This window comes from Postia placenta, assembly GCF_002117355.1.
Source record: "Postia placenta MAD-698-R-SB12 unplaced genomic scaffold POSPLAscaffold_2, whole genome shotgun sequence".
Classification (NCBI taxonomy): Eukaryota; Fungi; Basidiomycota; class Agaricomycetes; order Polyporales; family Adustoporiaceae; genus Rhodonia; species Rhodonia placenta.
Window position 1 is genome coordinate 685,876 of NW_020169833.1, and position 17,569 is coordinate 703,444.

The window sequence follows — 17,569 nt, forward strand, 5'->3', positions numbered from 1 at the left end:
TCATACCCATTCTCGTAATATGACGTGTCGAGAAACACATTTCACGGAAAACCGTGCTCTTGTGGAACCTTCGGTCAGAAATCTAGCACTCGTAGACGCCGTGCGCATCAGGCGCACCGAGGCGCTGGCTGCAGCCACCCTGCCTGCCCAGGCGTCTATACGGTACCGCTACTCTACAAAGGAGACGTCCACCTCCACATCCTGTATTCATAGGCGCGGCCTCGTACACTCTTTCGAAAAGGCCCGTTCGGTACCGTCTGGTTATGTCCCGTGAACGGTCTGAATTGTATAGTCCGGCTGTCAGCGTACGTGATGAATCGGAGGCCGAAGAAGTCGAACGTGTAAGGTATGACTATAAGCTAAACAATCGGACATTTAAATGATTTAATAAATCACATGCGCTGAAGGAAGTATGAGGACTTCACCACTATAGGTATTCTCCCGTCTGTACGGTGACATGGCTCCAATCTCAACCCTTTGCCAGACTGGATCCAGGATGCTATTATCGAGAGGAACCGCCGAGTGCGGAATGCACGAAAACTACACACCACATATCGAGGCTACGGCTCGCGAGGAGAAGCGGTACTTGTCTGGCTCTGGTTAAGGCTTCGCGTGCTGGTAAATGGAGGTCAAAGCTGGTTCGTGGTCAGCCTCGTCGGTACGCCATACCCTCTCGCTTTCGGGGTGCATGAGTATTCACCTATGACAGGTATGTGCATTGGAGTTAACGCCGCCCTCATCTCTATTGTCACTGCTTGGCTTTCCGACCTCAAGATGGGCTACTGCTCAGATGGCTGGTGGCTAAACCGTCAGTTCTGCTGCTGGGAAATCGAAGGCGGCGACGAGAGTTGTGACTCCTGGCACTCATGGAGCACGGCTTTCCCCGTCCGTTGGACAATTTATGTGTTGTTTGCCGTATGTCTTCAGCCATACATATGAGGCTTTGTCCAATGTTCCCCGTTCGAAGGTCACTTTCTCATTCACAGCTGCCCATTTAGTGAGATCAACAGCAAAATACGCCGCAGGGTCTGGTATCTCAGAGATTAAGTGTATCCTGGGCGGCTTCGTCATGAAGGGGTATCTTGGATTTGGGACATTCTTTATCAAAAGCATTACATTAGTACGTATCCTTCACGATGATCATCATGAGTGTTGCTCAGGTCACGCAGCCTCTGGTCATCGCATCCGGTCTGTCTGTCGGGAAAGAGGGACCTTCGGTACATGTCGCATGCTGCGTAGGCAATCTTGTGGCCAGTCTATTCAATCGATACTCAAGAAGTCAAGGTATGTAGTGTCCTCTCAGTTACCACACTAGTTGATGGTGTTCTAGGCAAAATGCGGGAGATCTTGACAGCATCTAGCGCGGCTGGTGTCGCAGTCGCATTTGGATCCCCGATTGGTGGTGTAATGTTCTCAATCGAGGTCCGTATTCACTGCTGGGAATTGTCTCGTACCGCTCGCATTGAAAATCAGTGACATGCTACAGGAAATGAGCAGCATATTCAGTATAAAGACAATGTGGAGAAGTTTCTTCTGTGCTCTCATGGCAACTGTGACCCTCTCTGTAAGCACCAAAAGCCTAGCTGCAGCCGCAGTCGAGTTGAGTAGATCGTTTATCACAGGCAATGAATCCCTATCGCAGTGGTAAACTGGTGTTGTTCCAAGTCACTTACGATCGAGACTGGCATTTTTTCGAGATCATATTTTTCGTCATACTAGGGATATTTGGAGTAAGTGCAGTGACAAAATTGTTCCACGTTTCCATCTCACAATGTTCAAGGGACTATACGGCGCTTTTGTGGTCAAATTCAATCTGCAGGTCGCTGCGTTCAGACGCAAACACCTAGGCAGCTTCCCTGTGGCCGAAGCTGTTATTCTGGCGATGATAACAGCCATAATTGGCTGGTTTAATCGTTTTATGCGCATCGATATGACCGAGAGCATGTCGATTCTTTTCAGAGAATGTCAAGGCGGTGGAGACTACGACAACATTTGCCAGTGAGTTTTGTGCACGTGTTTCAAGTTGTTGGCTGCTGATGAGCTCTAGGACTGCATTGCAATGGCCGATGGTTAATTCGTTGCTCTTTGCTACTGTCCTTCGCATCGGGTTTGTAGTGGTATCATACGGCTGTAAAGTTCCCGCCGGGATCTTCGTCCCGTCCATGGCAATTGGTGCTACGTTCGGGCGTATGCTTGGGATCATGGTCAAGGCACTTTATCGGTGCGCTGAAATGCGCTCTATGATTGGCCTACCGCTCACTCACATCCACAGCGCGTACCCCAAGTCAAGCATGTTCGCCGTTTGCCAGCTTGATTTGCAGTGCATTACGCCGGGTACATACGCGTTCCTCGGCGCCGCAGCCGCTCTCAGGTACAGGTGGTCTGTCTCACGCTCAGACATATAGAGAACTGAGTGTCGCGTGCCAGCGGAGTGATGAGACTCACTGTCACAGTTGTTGTCATCATGTTCGAGCTCACCGGTGCCTTAACATACATTCTGCCTACAATGGTTTGTCAATTCGATTTCACTCATCGCACTTCTGACTAGCCTCTTCTAGATCGTTCTATTAGTAACGAAGGCAGTGGGGGACTTCCTTGGTACAACCGGCATCGCAGATGAAATGATTCGTTTCAATGGTTATCCATTCCTCGAAAGGGATGACCACGCATACAATGTTCCTGGTGAGTTCTCCGCATACTCACGGTATACCTAGCCATGCTCATTGGCCGCAGTATCTAAAGTCATGAAAAAGCATTTACACCGTTTGCCTGCGAGTGGGCTCTGCATTCGAGATATAGGTATGTCGTACCTTTTGAGGAGAATCAATGGCTGATCCACCCTCCCAGAGGAGCGCCTTGCCGCGACCGATGTGAAGGGGTTTCCGATTATTCACGACGATAGCAAGAGTACTCTATTAGGATACATAGAGCGTTCCGAGTTACGCTATGTCTTGGGTGAGGCCCTCCGCACTGAGCTGCATTACATGCTTACGAATATGAGAACCCAAGATAAGGCGCGGGACGTACAGGCTTTATCGCAGGATACTCCATGCACGTTCAAGTCGAGCGCAGAGGATCGGAGTCAAGTCAGTTCCCTCGTCGATTTTCCGGTCATTGCTACAGGACCAGCAGTTGGAATTGACGAGGACCTATCCATGGAGATCATCGAAACGACAGCGTCTGCCGAGACGTTGCAATTGTGGCCGTGGGTAAACAAGGTATGGCTCACGTGTGCCTCTACGTCGCATCCCGCACTGATGTGCACATCAAGACTCCGCTGACGGTCTCTCCAAGCCTACCGCTTGAGATCGTGATGCAACTCTTCAAGAGAATGGGGTAGGTTTTCATAGGATGACACAATAATCTACGGGCGTCTATCTGATCCATTGACAGGCCGCGGGTGATTTTAATTGAGGACCGGGGGAGCCTGGTCGGCCTTGTGACAGTGAAGAATTTACTTGAATTCACTCTGACGGCACAGGACAAGGAGCGTTCACCCTGGAGTGAACGGGAATTCGAGGGGGTTATCGAAGAGATCTGGACGTGGATGAAAGATCGTACACAGCTCCTGCTATCATGGTGTCGAAGAATCTTACGAAGATGACCTGCGCCTCAATAACTATTATTTACATGACACTGTCATCCGTGAATGTACACGGCATCAGCCCAATTCGTTCAACTTCCGAAGCAACTAAGGTTCGGAACCACGTCGCTGTGGTATTTACTTGATATTCAATAGATGAGAGGTTGAGAGTAAGGTGCTCATTGCTCACAAGTACTAGCACGGATCATTCAAACCCGTATCCGTACGATCTGGAGAAGCGTGTCATGAGAGCCATTAGCCGGGAGTGCCGTACCGATGACCGGGAAACTGAGACTCGATCTGGAGGTTGAATAGCGAGAATGTAATACAACCAGGAATAGAAGACTGGTGGATTGGTTAAGGATAGGCGCACGTAATTGTCGATGAAAGCATAGAGATACGACATGCTGTCCTGGGTATCTTGACTGGTGGAGACATGCTTCACTTCTGAACATTAGCCACAGAGACTACTTACATGTGCCATCTGATTCTTGATAGCGTACGTGATGACCATATCCGTATAGCCGCCTCAGAGGGTTGGTTGGGCATTCGACATCGTCCTGAACACCTGCCTGAATATAGAACTGGAGTGATCTAGAGCGCGAGGAGTTCATGAACAGTATGATTCAGCTTCACCAGTAAATCTCGGGATTAAACGAAGTGAAACTGTTGTTCCTCATTTGCGAGTCGCTTCACTCTACGAGCGACATACTCCCTTTACCGGAAATGTGAGATTATGGAAATAGTGCACACACGCTGTCGCAGAAACATACCTCCTTGCGCTCAGCCAGAGCATGTTGCAAGTCGCAGCAAGCACATCAAATGCTATCTAGCAAGTAACAGACAATGCAATGCACCCTGCTATTACCTCGTCTTCAGACTTACGTGAGGTTCTAGTGCATTAAGTATAGGCTCGGGTGCGTTATACTGCCCATTCCGACACCGCATGGGATCAAAGGTGCAACACGAAGGCAGAAAATAAAAGCAACGTAAGCAATGACAGATGAAGGACCTGACACAAGGCGTTAGTAACACAAACCGAGTTGGCACCGGAACTGCAATATCTGCTACCTTTGTCTCGTATGATATAGTTTGAAGCAGAGAGGTGGCATGGCCAGCTTTCGGATGTCTCCGGAGTCCGAGCTATCTGGAAGTGCGTATTCCTTGTGACGGTGCAAATATCAATAAAATCATATAGAAGACCCAAAAGGAGATACCGTAGCGTTAGTACGCGGATCAATGGCGACTGTTTTGTCACAGTCGCGGATCTGTAGCCTTGATAAGACGTCATTACAGCTGATTTCATATTGATAGACCTACCCGAAAATATTTGTGCGCAAGCGAAGTCGATGCAGAATTTGGAAGCAACGGTCGGGATAAGCATCTAGCTGGACCTGGCAGAGTACCATCACAGCCACAATTTTCCAAACTAAACCGCTGTTCCCAGGGCCCGCTCATCCCCGCCAGAAGTCCGATTACGCGCACTTTGAGTTCAACAGGTCTAATGATATGGAATTAGCTGTCGTTCGTGATCGGGAAGCATGGTGAACATTACATAAGTCGTCGCGCATGTTCTCGCCCAGGCATGCTGGTACGACGCAATGCATTCCGCAGTACTAACACTTAGCTTTGCAAACAAGTCAAACAAACTTTCGGGGATGCTGCCTATGCAGGACGTCAGCCCACGTCAGATGCAGTCAGGGACGACTCGAATAAGCTACACGGGGTGCATCCCATGTCTGCCACGGTCCTGGGGCTGGGAGCACATGTCTCAGTCCTCTGTATCTTGCATCATATGTGATATCAAGAGTACGCATCTCTTAAACAATCCGATTTTAATCTGCGTCTAGGTTTCTAGTGAAGCTCCAACCGCTGATGATCGGATACTGGCATTCTATAGGTCAGTGACGTTGCATAAACTTAACAACGTGCAATGCGACCCACCGACAGCAACTGTGTTCAACGATCAAGATTTGATGGGTTACCAACTCGACGCGTGTGGTACTACCCAAAATGGTTGCGACCCAGCTCGATCCGACCTCGAAAGCCCCGGGCCTGTTGAGGGTTTTGATGAGGGCTGAGGCCACGAGCCGGGCTTCAGGCACAGGGAGAAAGAGCTCAAATTTCAGGTGAGTGGGGACATCGATGAAGGGGAAACAAAGCAGCTGGCATACCATCCCTGTGGAGTCGTACATCAATGTCATAGGTGTGTATCCGAACAAAATCCGAGATGCAAATAGTGTCTGAATATATACCGAGGAGCTGCATTGAATACCTTACGTATGTCCTTCGATGGCTCTCTTCTTCATTCCTGGCAGCCTTCGGCCTCACCTGGCAGTATGCAGATTGAGAATGCAGCTGCGTATGTGTGTTCCGAGCCAATTCCGTACGCTTAACAGGTTACCTTCTGCATTGGCCACAGCATGCAAGAAGCCTGGGCTTATGCATAAGTAAGCACGAATTCCCCTAGCTTAGATTGCAAATGAGAGCAGCGCTCGCTTATTTGGTGAACCTTAGCCCTTTGAAGTCGGGCTTCGCATATTTCTAGATGTTGGTAAGAGACAAGACATTATCACCCGCTGACTGTAAGATAACGGAAGTAGAAGTGCATCTACCATCGGGGAATTCCCCACCTCGAAGTTTCACGGCAGGATCATATGTAACTCCATGTCCAGACAGGAGGCATCTACCAGTATTCTGCAGTCGTGCTTCAGCGGACATGGTATTCCACTTATGTCCGGATCCATGAGGTAGAGTGGCATGTCACGCACTCTGCCTACCTTATTGACGTCCGATGCATATACGTTCAGATCAGAGTGCAAGCCTTTCCAGGAGACGAATGCCATGTACTGTGCTATGCTTGGTAAGGAAATGTCCGTGATTGCGTGTTTCAAATAACCTCTCCTGTGGTTCTTGCGGGAGAAGTCGCGCGATAGACTTCACGCGGGCCTCTGTGCCATGTGGGGAGTGCAGTGGCTACTGCTGCGACATAGCTACTGTCAAATACATTCTACGTTGTCTACAACGTTGCATGGTGAGTGAGCGCCTACGGTTCTGACTGACCATTAGTCGGATCAGCACATTGACTGGCTTTTGGAAGCTGCCCATCGGACCATCGATGCCCCGGTAATACGTGTCGCCCACGCATTATTCATACAGAGCCGTTTTATCGGAACGGCACGGTGGACGGTAGCTCAGCGCTGATCACCACTCTGGGACATCTATTTTCACAGATAGTGGGAGGCCTCTGAGCCAAAGGTCAAATCGCTTTCACTCGTCCGTCATTTGGAGCCTACCCCCACTGCATCCACAAACATACAGCCACATTGAAATGTTCCAGGTACACACAGCCTGTTTAGTGAGCACGGACTTTCGAGCCAGCAACGCAAACGGCGGGAGGCCGCATGCGGTTTGGTGTAAGCTACGCGAGACGCGGACAGGGCTCTGCAGGGTTTCCACTGGCTATTTTGTCGGAAGTCTGTCTTATGTGATGAGCGGCAAGCAACCAAGCCTCCTTTATTCTCTCGTCGCCAATTACTGCTCTATGTACACACCATGGCACAGTCTGCTTGCTTGCAATATCGCGTAAAGGATGCTGGCGAATAAAGTTGCACCAAACCGTCTCCCTCACGGAGGCCGAATGAATAACAGGCGACCCGTTCTCTTTGGCCTGCATAACCCATTCGCGAACCTCCCTCCCCTCTGTCATCTTACCCTCGGCAGAACATGTGGCTGTGGAAGAGAGCTCCTCAAGGTATACCAAAGCCACCAGGCGCGTTGACTGGAACGACTGGAGAGTCCGGATGAGAGCTTGAAAATCATTGGCAAAGGGATCGTGGTACGCAAACCGTCGTTTTGCTCGCTCTATGTCTCACTCCCAGCCATGTTAGGCTATCTTCGTAGGTTGATACTAATCATCGGATCGTGTTCATCTATTCGACGCTGCTATGGGATACAAGTCTTATCCAACATCCGAAGAGCCTTAACCATTTCCCATCGGTCGTGCTAACACAGTTTCGTCGTAAATATAATCAGAATGCCAGTGTGGTTGACGGCAGCTGCAGGGAACGACTCGCACTCTCCCGTGGTCCGTAATGTCTACTCCGCATCATCCCCATTGCCTTCAGATCCACCTTCCTCGCTTTCCGATTCGCTGTGGCCATCCACGCCATTCGTTGGATGTTCGGGGATACCGCGACAGGGGTTACAAAGCTCTAATGGCTGGACAATGACCAAGCGCTGATCATCAGGCATTCTGGCGACGGTATTAGCGATGCGCAGCGCTGACATGTGGAGACCTACTCATCGGTGCATCCTGGATTACCGTAACAGATGTGTTCGTTCGGGTTGTGGAACCTACTTGCCCTGCAGTTGTAACCATTACAATCAAGCTGTGGAATGTCAGTTTTGGCTGCTAGTAGTTGCGGTCCACTCACGTATTCTCTCCTGAATAGGACTTCGTGTCCACAATCGTATTTGTGATACGTTCTGAGATAGTAGCACATTGTAATCTGGACCAGGGCTGGGGGGCTTGAATGAGGACCCATTCTCTTTTCCAGGCCTTTATAAGGCGACTCTCGGAGTTTTTGAAATGGCCGTTCCTCGTTGCCTTCGAGCTGTGAGCGTATTCAGTTTATTGTAAGCCATCGAGGAGTCCCGCATATGGAAGGAATATGATCCTAGATTCTGGCGCGAGATATGATCTGGAGGACTTGACCTTCGTCTCCGAATTTTGAAATCGCAGTTGAGTTACCCATCCCACAATACCCTTGACTAAACGTGATACAAATGTGCTCTGTCGGTTTGTAATTCATTCATGTCCGTTGTACAAATGACAACGCCGGGTCCCGGGACCAAAATCAGTCGCTGTGTGCAGTTTAGGAGACGGACATACCGGAGTACGCGGAGCAAGATCGTGCCAGGTTCCGTGTCAACACCCCTACCGGGGAAACGCTTAAAACCTCGCTAAGGCCGATATCAGGGCCATCTGAATTGTTACAACTGTGGCAGAGGTGATCATAACGTACCACCAGGCAATGCGCATCCTACGCTCAGGGAACAGAAGCAAGGTCCCTGCCTGGAAGCGTTTTTTGCTCAGTCAGACTTGCCGAGGATATGGTGCTCGGGCGCCCGGTTAGCCTCACGGAGCAAGCAATCACACCGTGATATGCACATTCAGGGCATGTGAATTAATGAACTTGCGTCGGAGGCCGTCCGTCCCTGCAAGGTGTATCTAAAGAAACCGCCATATGCGAAATTGGCAATCATCAACTTGACGCACTTGTAGCCTTCGCCAGCGCTCGAGGCATTCCTATACTTACGGGCCCGTATCTTGTATCACCCTGTACAATCCGGAGACTTCGATCAGGAGGCAGTGGTCACGAATAAGGAAAGCTTACCTTGTGACTCTATGTTCGCACGAGGTTTGATGTTGAGCGAGATGTGCCGGCCACTTACCTTACGTGTACAATATTAGCTGGAGGATCCGAAGACAGTGGATGCCTTCCCACAGGATCTGGAAAGAGACCCGTTATGTCGGTCCGTGCCATCTGGCCATTGAAGAGGCCCAGACGGTGGTCGTTACCAGCCGAAGTTACCAACAATCAACGCCCGATGGCGGGAGTGAATGAGTTGAGCAGAACGACCGCGTTTGAGCCAACGAGAACAGAGCGGAGCTTGAAAACAACGTCTGCAGCGCTCGATCTGGCCTGGAGGAAGGAGGGACCCCCCCTCCAGATGCAAGCGTGACAATCCAGACTCTTCGGCGTCCAATATCACTAGAGCAGTCGTTTTCGAGGTCAGTCAGATCAGCCACGTTGCCGACACGATTTGAGGTTGAGGTCGGTTATGTTCTGCAATCGCGTCCAGACCTCCGCGGGAAGGCATCCAGTCTCGTGATGGATCGATCCAATCTTGTGCTCAATATTGGGATCATCTAGATCTCTAATTGTAGTTAGCGCCCTCTACTCGAGCCACCAACCAACTTGATATGCGGATGAATATCATAGTCAACCATCGATTTTGGGAGCGTGGATGAGTGACCCATGATGTGCAAGGTGCGCTGTACCAGATCTCTAATGCGGAGGACGAAGATCACTCTTCTGTACACATATCAACTTCAAACGTTTACTTGAAAAGTAAGTTGCCGATCTACGATACCTTCAAACGTACGCAGCCGTCGACCATTTTGGGACGACCATCTCTTATTGAGCCACGAAGGCTTATCAAAATCTTGTCACGCACAGGAATCAACACCCACATTCGGCGCCGAGCCTGAGGATATTCGCCTATGACGTTCACAAGTAGAACTAACAGGTTTGATGACTATGCTCATTACCTTGGTCACTACACAGATTCTGCGGCTATCAACTGTTATACAAGTTCGAAGTACGGGCGTGAAACCGTGGCATGACAAAGCCTCTGCCGTACCATATGCAAGCGCACCGTCGCTGTCGCCTGACCTAGAACCTGCTACGGTAGCTGTCAAGCTGGAAGCTACCAGGCAGGTCCTGTACCGATGACGATCCGTATGATGTCGCAGATGAGCCAACGCTCTCCTGCGCGATTTCAGAAGATCGAGGTTCTTAATCGTCTGCCTTGCGTTTCTTTCCTTCGCGTTGATGTTCTCGTGCATGCAGCCGCATCCCGTAGAACGAAAGATGCTGCACGATGTCAGAGAATGCTATGGGAAGTCTAGTAGAGCCGTCACAAACCTTCGTTAGATCAGTAGAAGCGTGAAGACCTGGAAAGTCTTTCGTGGAGTATATATGGAAGGGGCCTCCGAAGCACTGAGCAAGCGCAGGATGTCCCTGAGTATGCCGGACATGGGAGAAAATGTCGTATGCCGAGTACCGTAGCATGTATGTCCCCTCGGACCTGACTGCTAAATCCTGTACGATAGACGTCAATGCCATCACGGCTTAGTGTGGGATAACCGCGGCTGCTGGCGGTCATATAGATGCCTCCAAAGAGGAGAAACGCACCGAGAATATGAACATCAGGGACTTCTTCCCCTTGTAGTCAATACAAATCGCAGCAACAGTGATCGTGCCCGCGAGGAGTTGAGTACATTTTGAACTCTCTGACAGTGCATGACCTCCATAGTACGCTACCACGTCAGACCGAGGGAGACTTTCTGGGAAGCTGTGGCTCGATGCATATGGCTGTTGAGATGTCGTTGGGGCCATTGTCAAATGGAGAGGGGGTGGATAGGTGTACACGGGTCGAAATATTTGCGCAGGAGGACTGGGTATCATGATGGGGCTTGACCCGAACCCTGGTATAGGACCTGGGGTATGGGGGAAATGTACATCAGGCGCAGGCCTCTGAGGCAAGCCAGGTAAGCTGAATGCAGAATCACGCAGGGGCATTGCACGAGAAGTAGAACCAACAGCAGGAGAACGATTGTACACCGGAGGCAGGATCACGTGCTGGTGGGGATTCAACACTGGTGACGTTCCTTGACCAGCAGGGATGCCTGCGCTGATAGTCTCAGGGATCGGAAAAAGATCGGCTTGACATACGAGGCCAACATTGTTGAAGGAACTAGACGGCATTCACGTCAACATTGCGAAAATCAAAGGACATGGACACGAACCCATAATCTAAAATTTCCTCTTCTGCCCGAGCGTTGATACCGTATCCCACTCTCCGGTACAGTTTCATGAGCACAACGGGCGGGGGATCGAGTGCCCTACGATCCTTGTGCCCATATCTGCCGGCGTTGAGTTCATACCGACTCATGATATTATGGAGCACCACTCACTTGCGACCCATCTTTGCTGATTGTACTTCTTCCAGCTCAGCACGAAGTGTCATGCCAGCCAATGGACCGGCGACGAATGAGACAGGCAACCCGATGGTCGAAGACGGAACTGGCTGTACATGAACACGCTGAGAGAAGGACATTACGCCTGGCCTTGAGCTAGGGGCCAAATCGTCGTTCTACTGATTGACGGTTGCTGGGTTAAAGGGCGGAGCTTGTGCTCGTGAAAGACATGAATAGGTGTGACATACACTAGTACTCCGCTTCTCCAAACAATGGGCCAGGCTAGTGCGGTGATTGGAGTGTTCTGGCCCCAGATTTCGGCGGGCGCAGCAATTGGCTGTGAACCAGCTCCACCAACCAGACCCCTGGATCGGAATGATGCCGCGGAGTCTGGCCACACTATGGGAGCACATGTTCACACTCCGCGTCTCCTCTTGTGGGTAGCAGACGTCGATCGCGCCCAGCATCAGCCGCCGCTATGCCGGTATATACTTCCCTCCTTCCCTTCTTTCCTCCTTCCAATCTTCCCCAGGTAAATGTGAAGAAGTAGAAGTAAACAACAACGGAGTTCATCAACTATGTACTCTCAAAATACGTTGCGATTGAAATGCGAGACAGCAGCGCGTTCACCGTGAGAGAAAATATAGAGTACAGAGATTAGGTATGTTCGGAGATTTAATGTCTAATCGCGTCACATGCCTCCCAATGCTCGCCTCCACTGCAGTAGTCGGATCCTGGCGTACATTGACTCCTTCAATTTCCCCGTTCCCGTATAGAGTGCGAAACGGTGGTTGGTTACGAGCCTACAACGTAAATGAGTCTGACATAGTCACATATAGCACACCAGGCACGCGTCGCGGGGATTTCGCTTTTTCTCCCCGCGCAAGGAAGCTCTATGTAGTGATCAGCGATTGGCAGACTTGTGTTTCATGCTTTGTGACGGCGAACACGGCCCACAGCAACAGATACGGTCACGTGGAAATGATTATACGTGTTGATTGCTAACGGAGGTGTTAAATTGGTACTAGATCTGACGAAGAGTCACAGACCTCCCGCAAGGGGACAAGCCTTCCATAGTTCAAGTCAGCATGCTCCGATATTTGCGCCGGACACGTAGAGAGAATCTGTCGCGATTATGCAATGTAAGCGGAGGTGAATTTCTGTTGGGACTTCAGACTGCTTTTTTAGGGCGATTCTTTAGAGCAACGCCACCTGCAAACATGTTTCCTTTTGCGTCCATCTTCGCAAATTTAAGATAGTCCCCTTCTAAATTCACTCGCGCCGCACAACGAAATGGGCGATTGCATTCCATCTTTTGCGGCGAAGCGGGTATCCGTGCATATCTCCAGCCCCCTTACATGGAGCATGTTCCCATGAGGCACATCTTCCATTCCCATCGTCAAGCACGTTCACCCAAGTAAGGTGCTACGCCAACCTCAGGTGCGTTTGTGATGTAAAAGTTCAAGGTCAGCGCGGGCTGAGACTCACGGCGTTCTCAAAGCTGACCCTGAGAGCGCTGACTCCGGAACTCCGTGTATTAATTTGTTTAGGTTGCCCAGCTAGGGTACGCGCCGCTCGGATACCGGCACAGTGGATGTGAACTGCATCCGGACGATGTTATACGAGCGGGCCTGATGAGAATGATACATCAAGTTCCCCGCCTTCTCAAAGGGGAGCGCACACGCCCCGGTATCTCGCAATGTGATGCTCAATTTCTACCGGCGCGATTCATCGTAACAGTGATACAGAGGGGTAATAATGTCGTGAACTTGGCGATGGTCCGATCTCCAAAGACATTGTCGGTGCGTGCCTCGCTCTCATGTGAAGCGCTGTTACAAGCTCTGCTTCCGACCAATAGAGACGAAGACGTACCCCGTTGTCAGAAGACACTTCGTGAGTTCGTGGATTCTGATGACCGCGAGCAAAGCGAGAGCGCGTTATCATATCAAAAGATCATCTCCTGGGGATTTAACCGTGGGACGCAAGTTGGGCAGAAATGTATGGTAACGACCTCGAACCTACTATTGAGTCTCGCCGCGAGTCAATTGCGCGATTGCATAAGGTACTACACGTGCCTGATTCGCAGACATCTTCCGCCTGCCTGGTAGAGCCCAGTGATGGATTCCGAGAGGCCTGCCTTCTTCACCCGGTCTAATCAGAAGTTCTCGCAGTGCCTCCGAATATTTGAATGCTGTGACAGATTTCTACAGGATCTCAATAAATCAATTTCGTATGAAAGCCATGCATGTCTGCAGATATTTAATTGTGGATTATTCTGCACAAGCTCAACGCTGACGGGGCGAGATCTTTTAGTCTATTCCATATCCAGTTTGATATTCGTCGGAGGGCGGCGCCCTATGTCGGGCAATACATACATGGAAACAACGGGTCGAGGTTGAGGATGCAGCTTCCCACACCGTGCGAAATGATGTGCGAACCGAACCCTTACAGTGCATGATCGAAGTGCACGTGTACATTGAGTTACCTTCGGACACTGCACATACTGGCAATCCATACTGAGCCAAATGCAGGGACCATGTCACTGAAGCGTGCAAGCTTCAGCACAACAGATGGCTGCCTTAATCGTGGATTTGAATCAGTGCCGACCCCATCGTGCGTATTGATCAGGAAGCCGAGAGCGCGGAGATGTACCCCATCCAAGCCACCGTACACAGCGGGCTATCCAGGCAGCTGGCTGCCTCCGAAAAGCGGCCATTATCAGATCGCACGTCTCGTCGAAACCGTAACGGGTACTAAGGATGACCTCCATTGGTACAAGACTAAATTTGCATTCGCTGCTCAGTTTCGTGAATTGTGCAGGCTGGATGCAGCAAATGTCAGGATTGTAGGGCCGTAAAGGACTCTCTTAGTACGCAATGCAGAACTGAGCTTCCCATCCCTGGCAAGGCGGTAATATCCTACGTGCCTTGTCGCTGAAGCTTCATGGGCGAGTTGGTGTAGCCAAATGTGGCTCGTTGTGGCTAGATAAAGCCCCACACTAGTCGATACGACGAACGTGTTTCGGAACTTGGGATTGTGGCGAGCGCATTGGCATCGTGTTTGGCGTTGTTCCGAATGGCCCCCATTCGGCTTACCGTGAAAACATCACATACACACACGTGACCAACAACTTCCTTGGACTTTTTCCTACTGGGGGCAATCCAAGATTTCCGCTCTCCGAATATCGTCCAGAAATCCAACGAAGTGTAATAAATGACGATTGAAAACTTGACTTCCGAACATCGAAGGAAAGCCTTAAACAAATGCTGCATGTTCGGAGCTTCGCATATGGCGGCAAATATATTACATAATTGTTCCTCAAATATGAGCCACGATATTTGTTGAATATTCTGCACCAACACATTGTACTCATGAATATGATAAACGGGGAATATTTGTGGACTGATTACATTGTGGAAAATTGTCAGCACCTACAGCACGAATATTCCCCAGATATGTAATCAATAATTGAAGCTTCGGATGGTGTAAGATGTAGAAACCATATTCCGTGCCGATCTGCCAACCAGAAATGGCATACACTAAGTGATTGATTCATTTCAACCAATATATAAGGGATATCCGTGCTTTGAGTATTAGTAATTAGCCACAATGTATTTGGTCCGCAAATATCCCTCGGTTACTATATTTATCGGTACAATGTGTTGGTGCAGAATATTCGACAAATATCGTGGCTCATATTTGAGGTAAGTTACTTGCTGCGTTCGACGGATGTCAACACTCTGCGTGCTTCTGACGTTGAAGATAATGCCATGCCAAATGTGACTGGCTGTCAATCCATTGCGCGTATGGATGTCTTGACATATCCCCTGTGTCTTCACTGCAGGCATTCGACATTGTATATAAACCCACATTGAAGTTTCGAATGTCATCAGAAGTTTGGTCCTCCCAATTTCTATCTGCCTCCCGCAAACTGATACAATGTAGCGGTCGCTCATATTGCATTACAAAATTCATTGACATTTCTTATCGAGCATCTACCTTTCTGTTTCTGTGCTGAGCACACCAGCATTCATGGTATAAGTCCACCCATTAATCTGACCATTTCATTACGAGCTCACGCTTGCTGTGCATCTTGCCCACATCCCTTGAGTGTCAATTCTCACTGGTCATATAGACACTCCTATATTCGAATGTCAGACTTCGCTTTGTACCCCACATACCCTACGTCCATATCTTTGTGTGTGCGGAAACACACCTGTAAATCGATATTTTGTACTGCGATATGTGGGGCATCAAGTTGGACATTCATCGACTCCTCATATAGTTCATGTGGTAATGACGGCTTGTAGCAGATTCCAATGATGATTGATTTGGAGTGAGGTTTGTATGTTAATGCATACGAATGTGACTGTATCTATTGTGACAATATTATTACTCGGGAAGATGTTACACATGCGGGGTTATTGCCATTCGGACTGGGCGCGCGGAGCCGCCATTATCAACCAAATTTGAAATACCTCGGAGCCTTTCCTGTACATGCCTTCGAACGACAAGGCTCACACAAATGCGACATATCTTTGTCATTCTCGTTTCCGGTCTCTTGCAAACTTCAACATCAATGTCCATTTTTCGAAGAATGAGTATTGAAGTGTCAGCCGAGGACACCTCCAGATACCGGAGAGGCTGAAATCTTTACAGGACTATCGACTGGAACGAAGCGACCTTCCTGCATAGGCAAAAGCTCGTCAAAAATTTAGAAGATCATCAAGATATTCAATGACGAAGCACAAGAAAATAGAACTGAGCGTGCCACAGCTCTATCAGTGCCGCGCCACTGCGTGCAAGGTGGACTATCGCTTAGTTAGCGCGCTAACCATAATATGTGGGCTTTATAGGAATCCTGTCTTCTTCCGCTTTCGTTCGGGCTCGGTCTCGCGTTTGTTCACACGTAGTCCGTGCCACGATAGACTCTGTACTATCTGAAATCGCACTTTGAGACGAAAAACCATGAGGCATATCAGCGCACCTTTGTGAGATCCGTGGAGGCTTGCAGCCCGGGGAAGTTTTTGGTGGAGTATACCTGGAATGTACCACCGAAAGTCTCTGCGAGCGCGGGGTGTTGCGTGCCACCAGTGACCGCTGACATGATGTCGAAGACCCTGTAGCGCAAGAAGAATGAACCCTCCGCTCTAACGGCTAGATCCTGGGGGAAAATGAGAAAAGGCTTCATCAGCTTGCTGCACCCAAACATTTCTGAGCAGAAGGAGCGATGAAATTCTGAAAGTACCACACGCACCGAAAAGACGAACGCTAATATTTTCTTGCCTTCATGGTAAACGCATGATGCTGACACAGCCCGCGTCCCCACAAGCAATGTCGTGTAAGTTGACGCCCCTTCAACGTTCTGATCGTCATCGGAAACCGCTACCTGGGCTTTCGCGTGCGAGACGGAGGAGTCATCAGAGCCTGAGAACATTGCCACGGTACGCGTGCTCGACGATGGCCTTGGAAAGGGTAATATTGTAGTCGGTGGCATTGTCACTGGCATCTGCAGAGTGCATGCACGTGGATTGGACGATTCGAATAACGTCGGCCGTGCACCAGAAGATGTCGCCGAGGATCTTGGATCAGTGCCAGGCATGAGAGTGGAGAGAGAAAGAGGTGGGAGAGCGAGGATGGATCGCGATGTGAACTCCTCAGGATATGCAGCGGTGAAACTAGAAACAGCCATCTCCTTGGTAGTTCGTGGGGCTTGCAGGCGGTGATTACTTTTCGCGGGCTTCGATTCAGGAGGGCTGCGAAACAGATCAACATGGCAAACACAGCCTATACCAATGTTATCTCTACATTTCTGTCTTAGATCCTGTTTGTGGAGTGAGAAGTTGTACCGCGTACGTGTAGGCATCGATTTCATGCTCCCACTGATGTGCGGTCCCATTGTTGAACACGCGGTAGAACCGTAGTTGGAGAACAGGGGGCGGGTCGAGAGGCCTGCGATCTTTCTGTCCATACCTGGTTTCATTTGTAGTTAGGCATGCCTTGAGATGGCGTTCTGTCCACATACTTGCGACCCATATCCGCCTTTTGTAGTTCTTTCAATTCCACGCGCACTGTCCAACCAGCAAATGGCCCAGTCATGAAGCTAGTGGGCGCGCTCATAGGCGAGGACCCCGCTGGCTTTGCTCGCTGATTATTGAGGATTAACGCGAAGGCGACGACATCATACTGACAACCTTTACCGTTGTGGATAAGGACAT

The 17,569-nt window shown here is 49.8% G+C and overlaps 4 protein-coding genes across 4 annotated transcripts; 1 reads left to right on the forward strand and 3 right to left on the reverse strand.

The window, feature by feature from the left end:
* Positions 1 to 263: 263 nt before the first annotated feature.
* Positions 264 to 3,604, forward strand: POSPLADRAFT_1043464 (hypothetical protein; the record flags this gene model as incomplete). Its single annotated transcript, XM_024478319.1, has 19 exons — positions 264 to 346; positions 408 to 433; positions 485 to 658; positions 710 to 915; positions 968 to 1,120; positions 1,170 to 1,284; positions 1,331 to 1,422; positions 1,487 to 1,564; positions 1,623 to 1,730; positions 1,781 to 1,998; positions 2,048 to 2,221; positions 2,273 to 2,371; positions 2,428 to 2,509; positions 2,559 to 2,682; positions 2,734 to 2,799; positions 2,848 to 2,955; positions 3,010 to 3,218; positions 3,272 to 3,336; positions 3,394 to 3,604. The coding sequence occupies 19 exons, from the start codon at positions 264 to 266 to the stop codon at positions 3,602 to 3,604; spliced, it is 2,391 nt and encodes a 796-aa protein (XP_024342679.1).
* Positions 3,605 to 7,681: 4,077 nt separating this feature from the next.
* On the reverse strand, positions 7,682 to 8,088 carry POSPLADRAFT_1131430 (hypothetical protein; the record flags this gene model as incomplete). Its single annotated transcript, XM_024484081.1, has 3 exons — positions 7,682 to 7,838; positions 7,886 to 7,974; positions 8,020 to 8,088. The coding sequence occupies 3 exons, from the start codon at positions 8,086 to 8,088 to the stop codon at positions 7,682 to 7,684; spliced, it is 315 nt and encodes a 104-aa protein (XP_024342680.1).
* Positions 8,089 to 10,167: 2,079 nt separating this feature from the next.
* Positions 10,168 to 11,491, reverse strand: POSPLADRAFT_1130755 (hypothetical protein; the record flags this gene model as incomplete). The annotated part of the gene is made up of 6 exons (XM_024483987.1): positions 10,168 to 10,245; positions 10,297 to 10,473; positions 10,567 to 10,746; positions 10,975 to 11,128; positions 11,181 to 11,297; positions 11,349 to 11,491. 6 exons carry the CDS (start codon positions 11,489 to 11,491, stop codon positions 10,168 to 10,170), a joined length of 849 nt encoding a protein of 282 aa, XP_024342681.1.
* A 1,419-nt stretch (positions 11,492 to 12,910) lies between these two features.
* On the reverse strand, positions 12,911 to 17,569 carry POSPLADRAFT_1043467 (hypothetical protein; the record flags this gene model as incomplete). Its single annotated transcript, XM_024478320.1, has 8 exons — positions 12,911 to 13,058; positions 13,374 to 13,555; positions 13,845 to 14,030; positions 16,339 to 16,515; positions 16,609 to 16,816; positions 17,208 to 17,324; positions 17,377 to 17,498; positions 17,543 to 17,569. The coding sequence occupies 8 exons, from the start codon at positions 17,567 to 17,569 to the stop codon at positions 12,911 to 12,913; spliced, it is 1,167 nt and encodes a 388-aa protein (XP_024342682.1).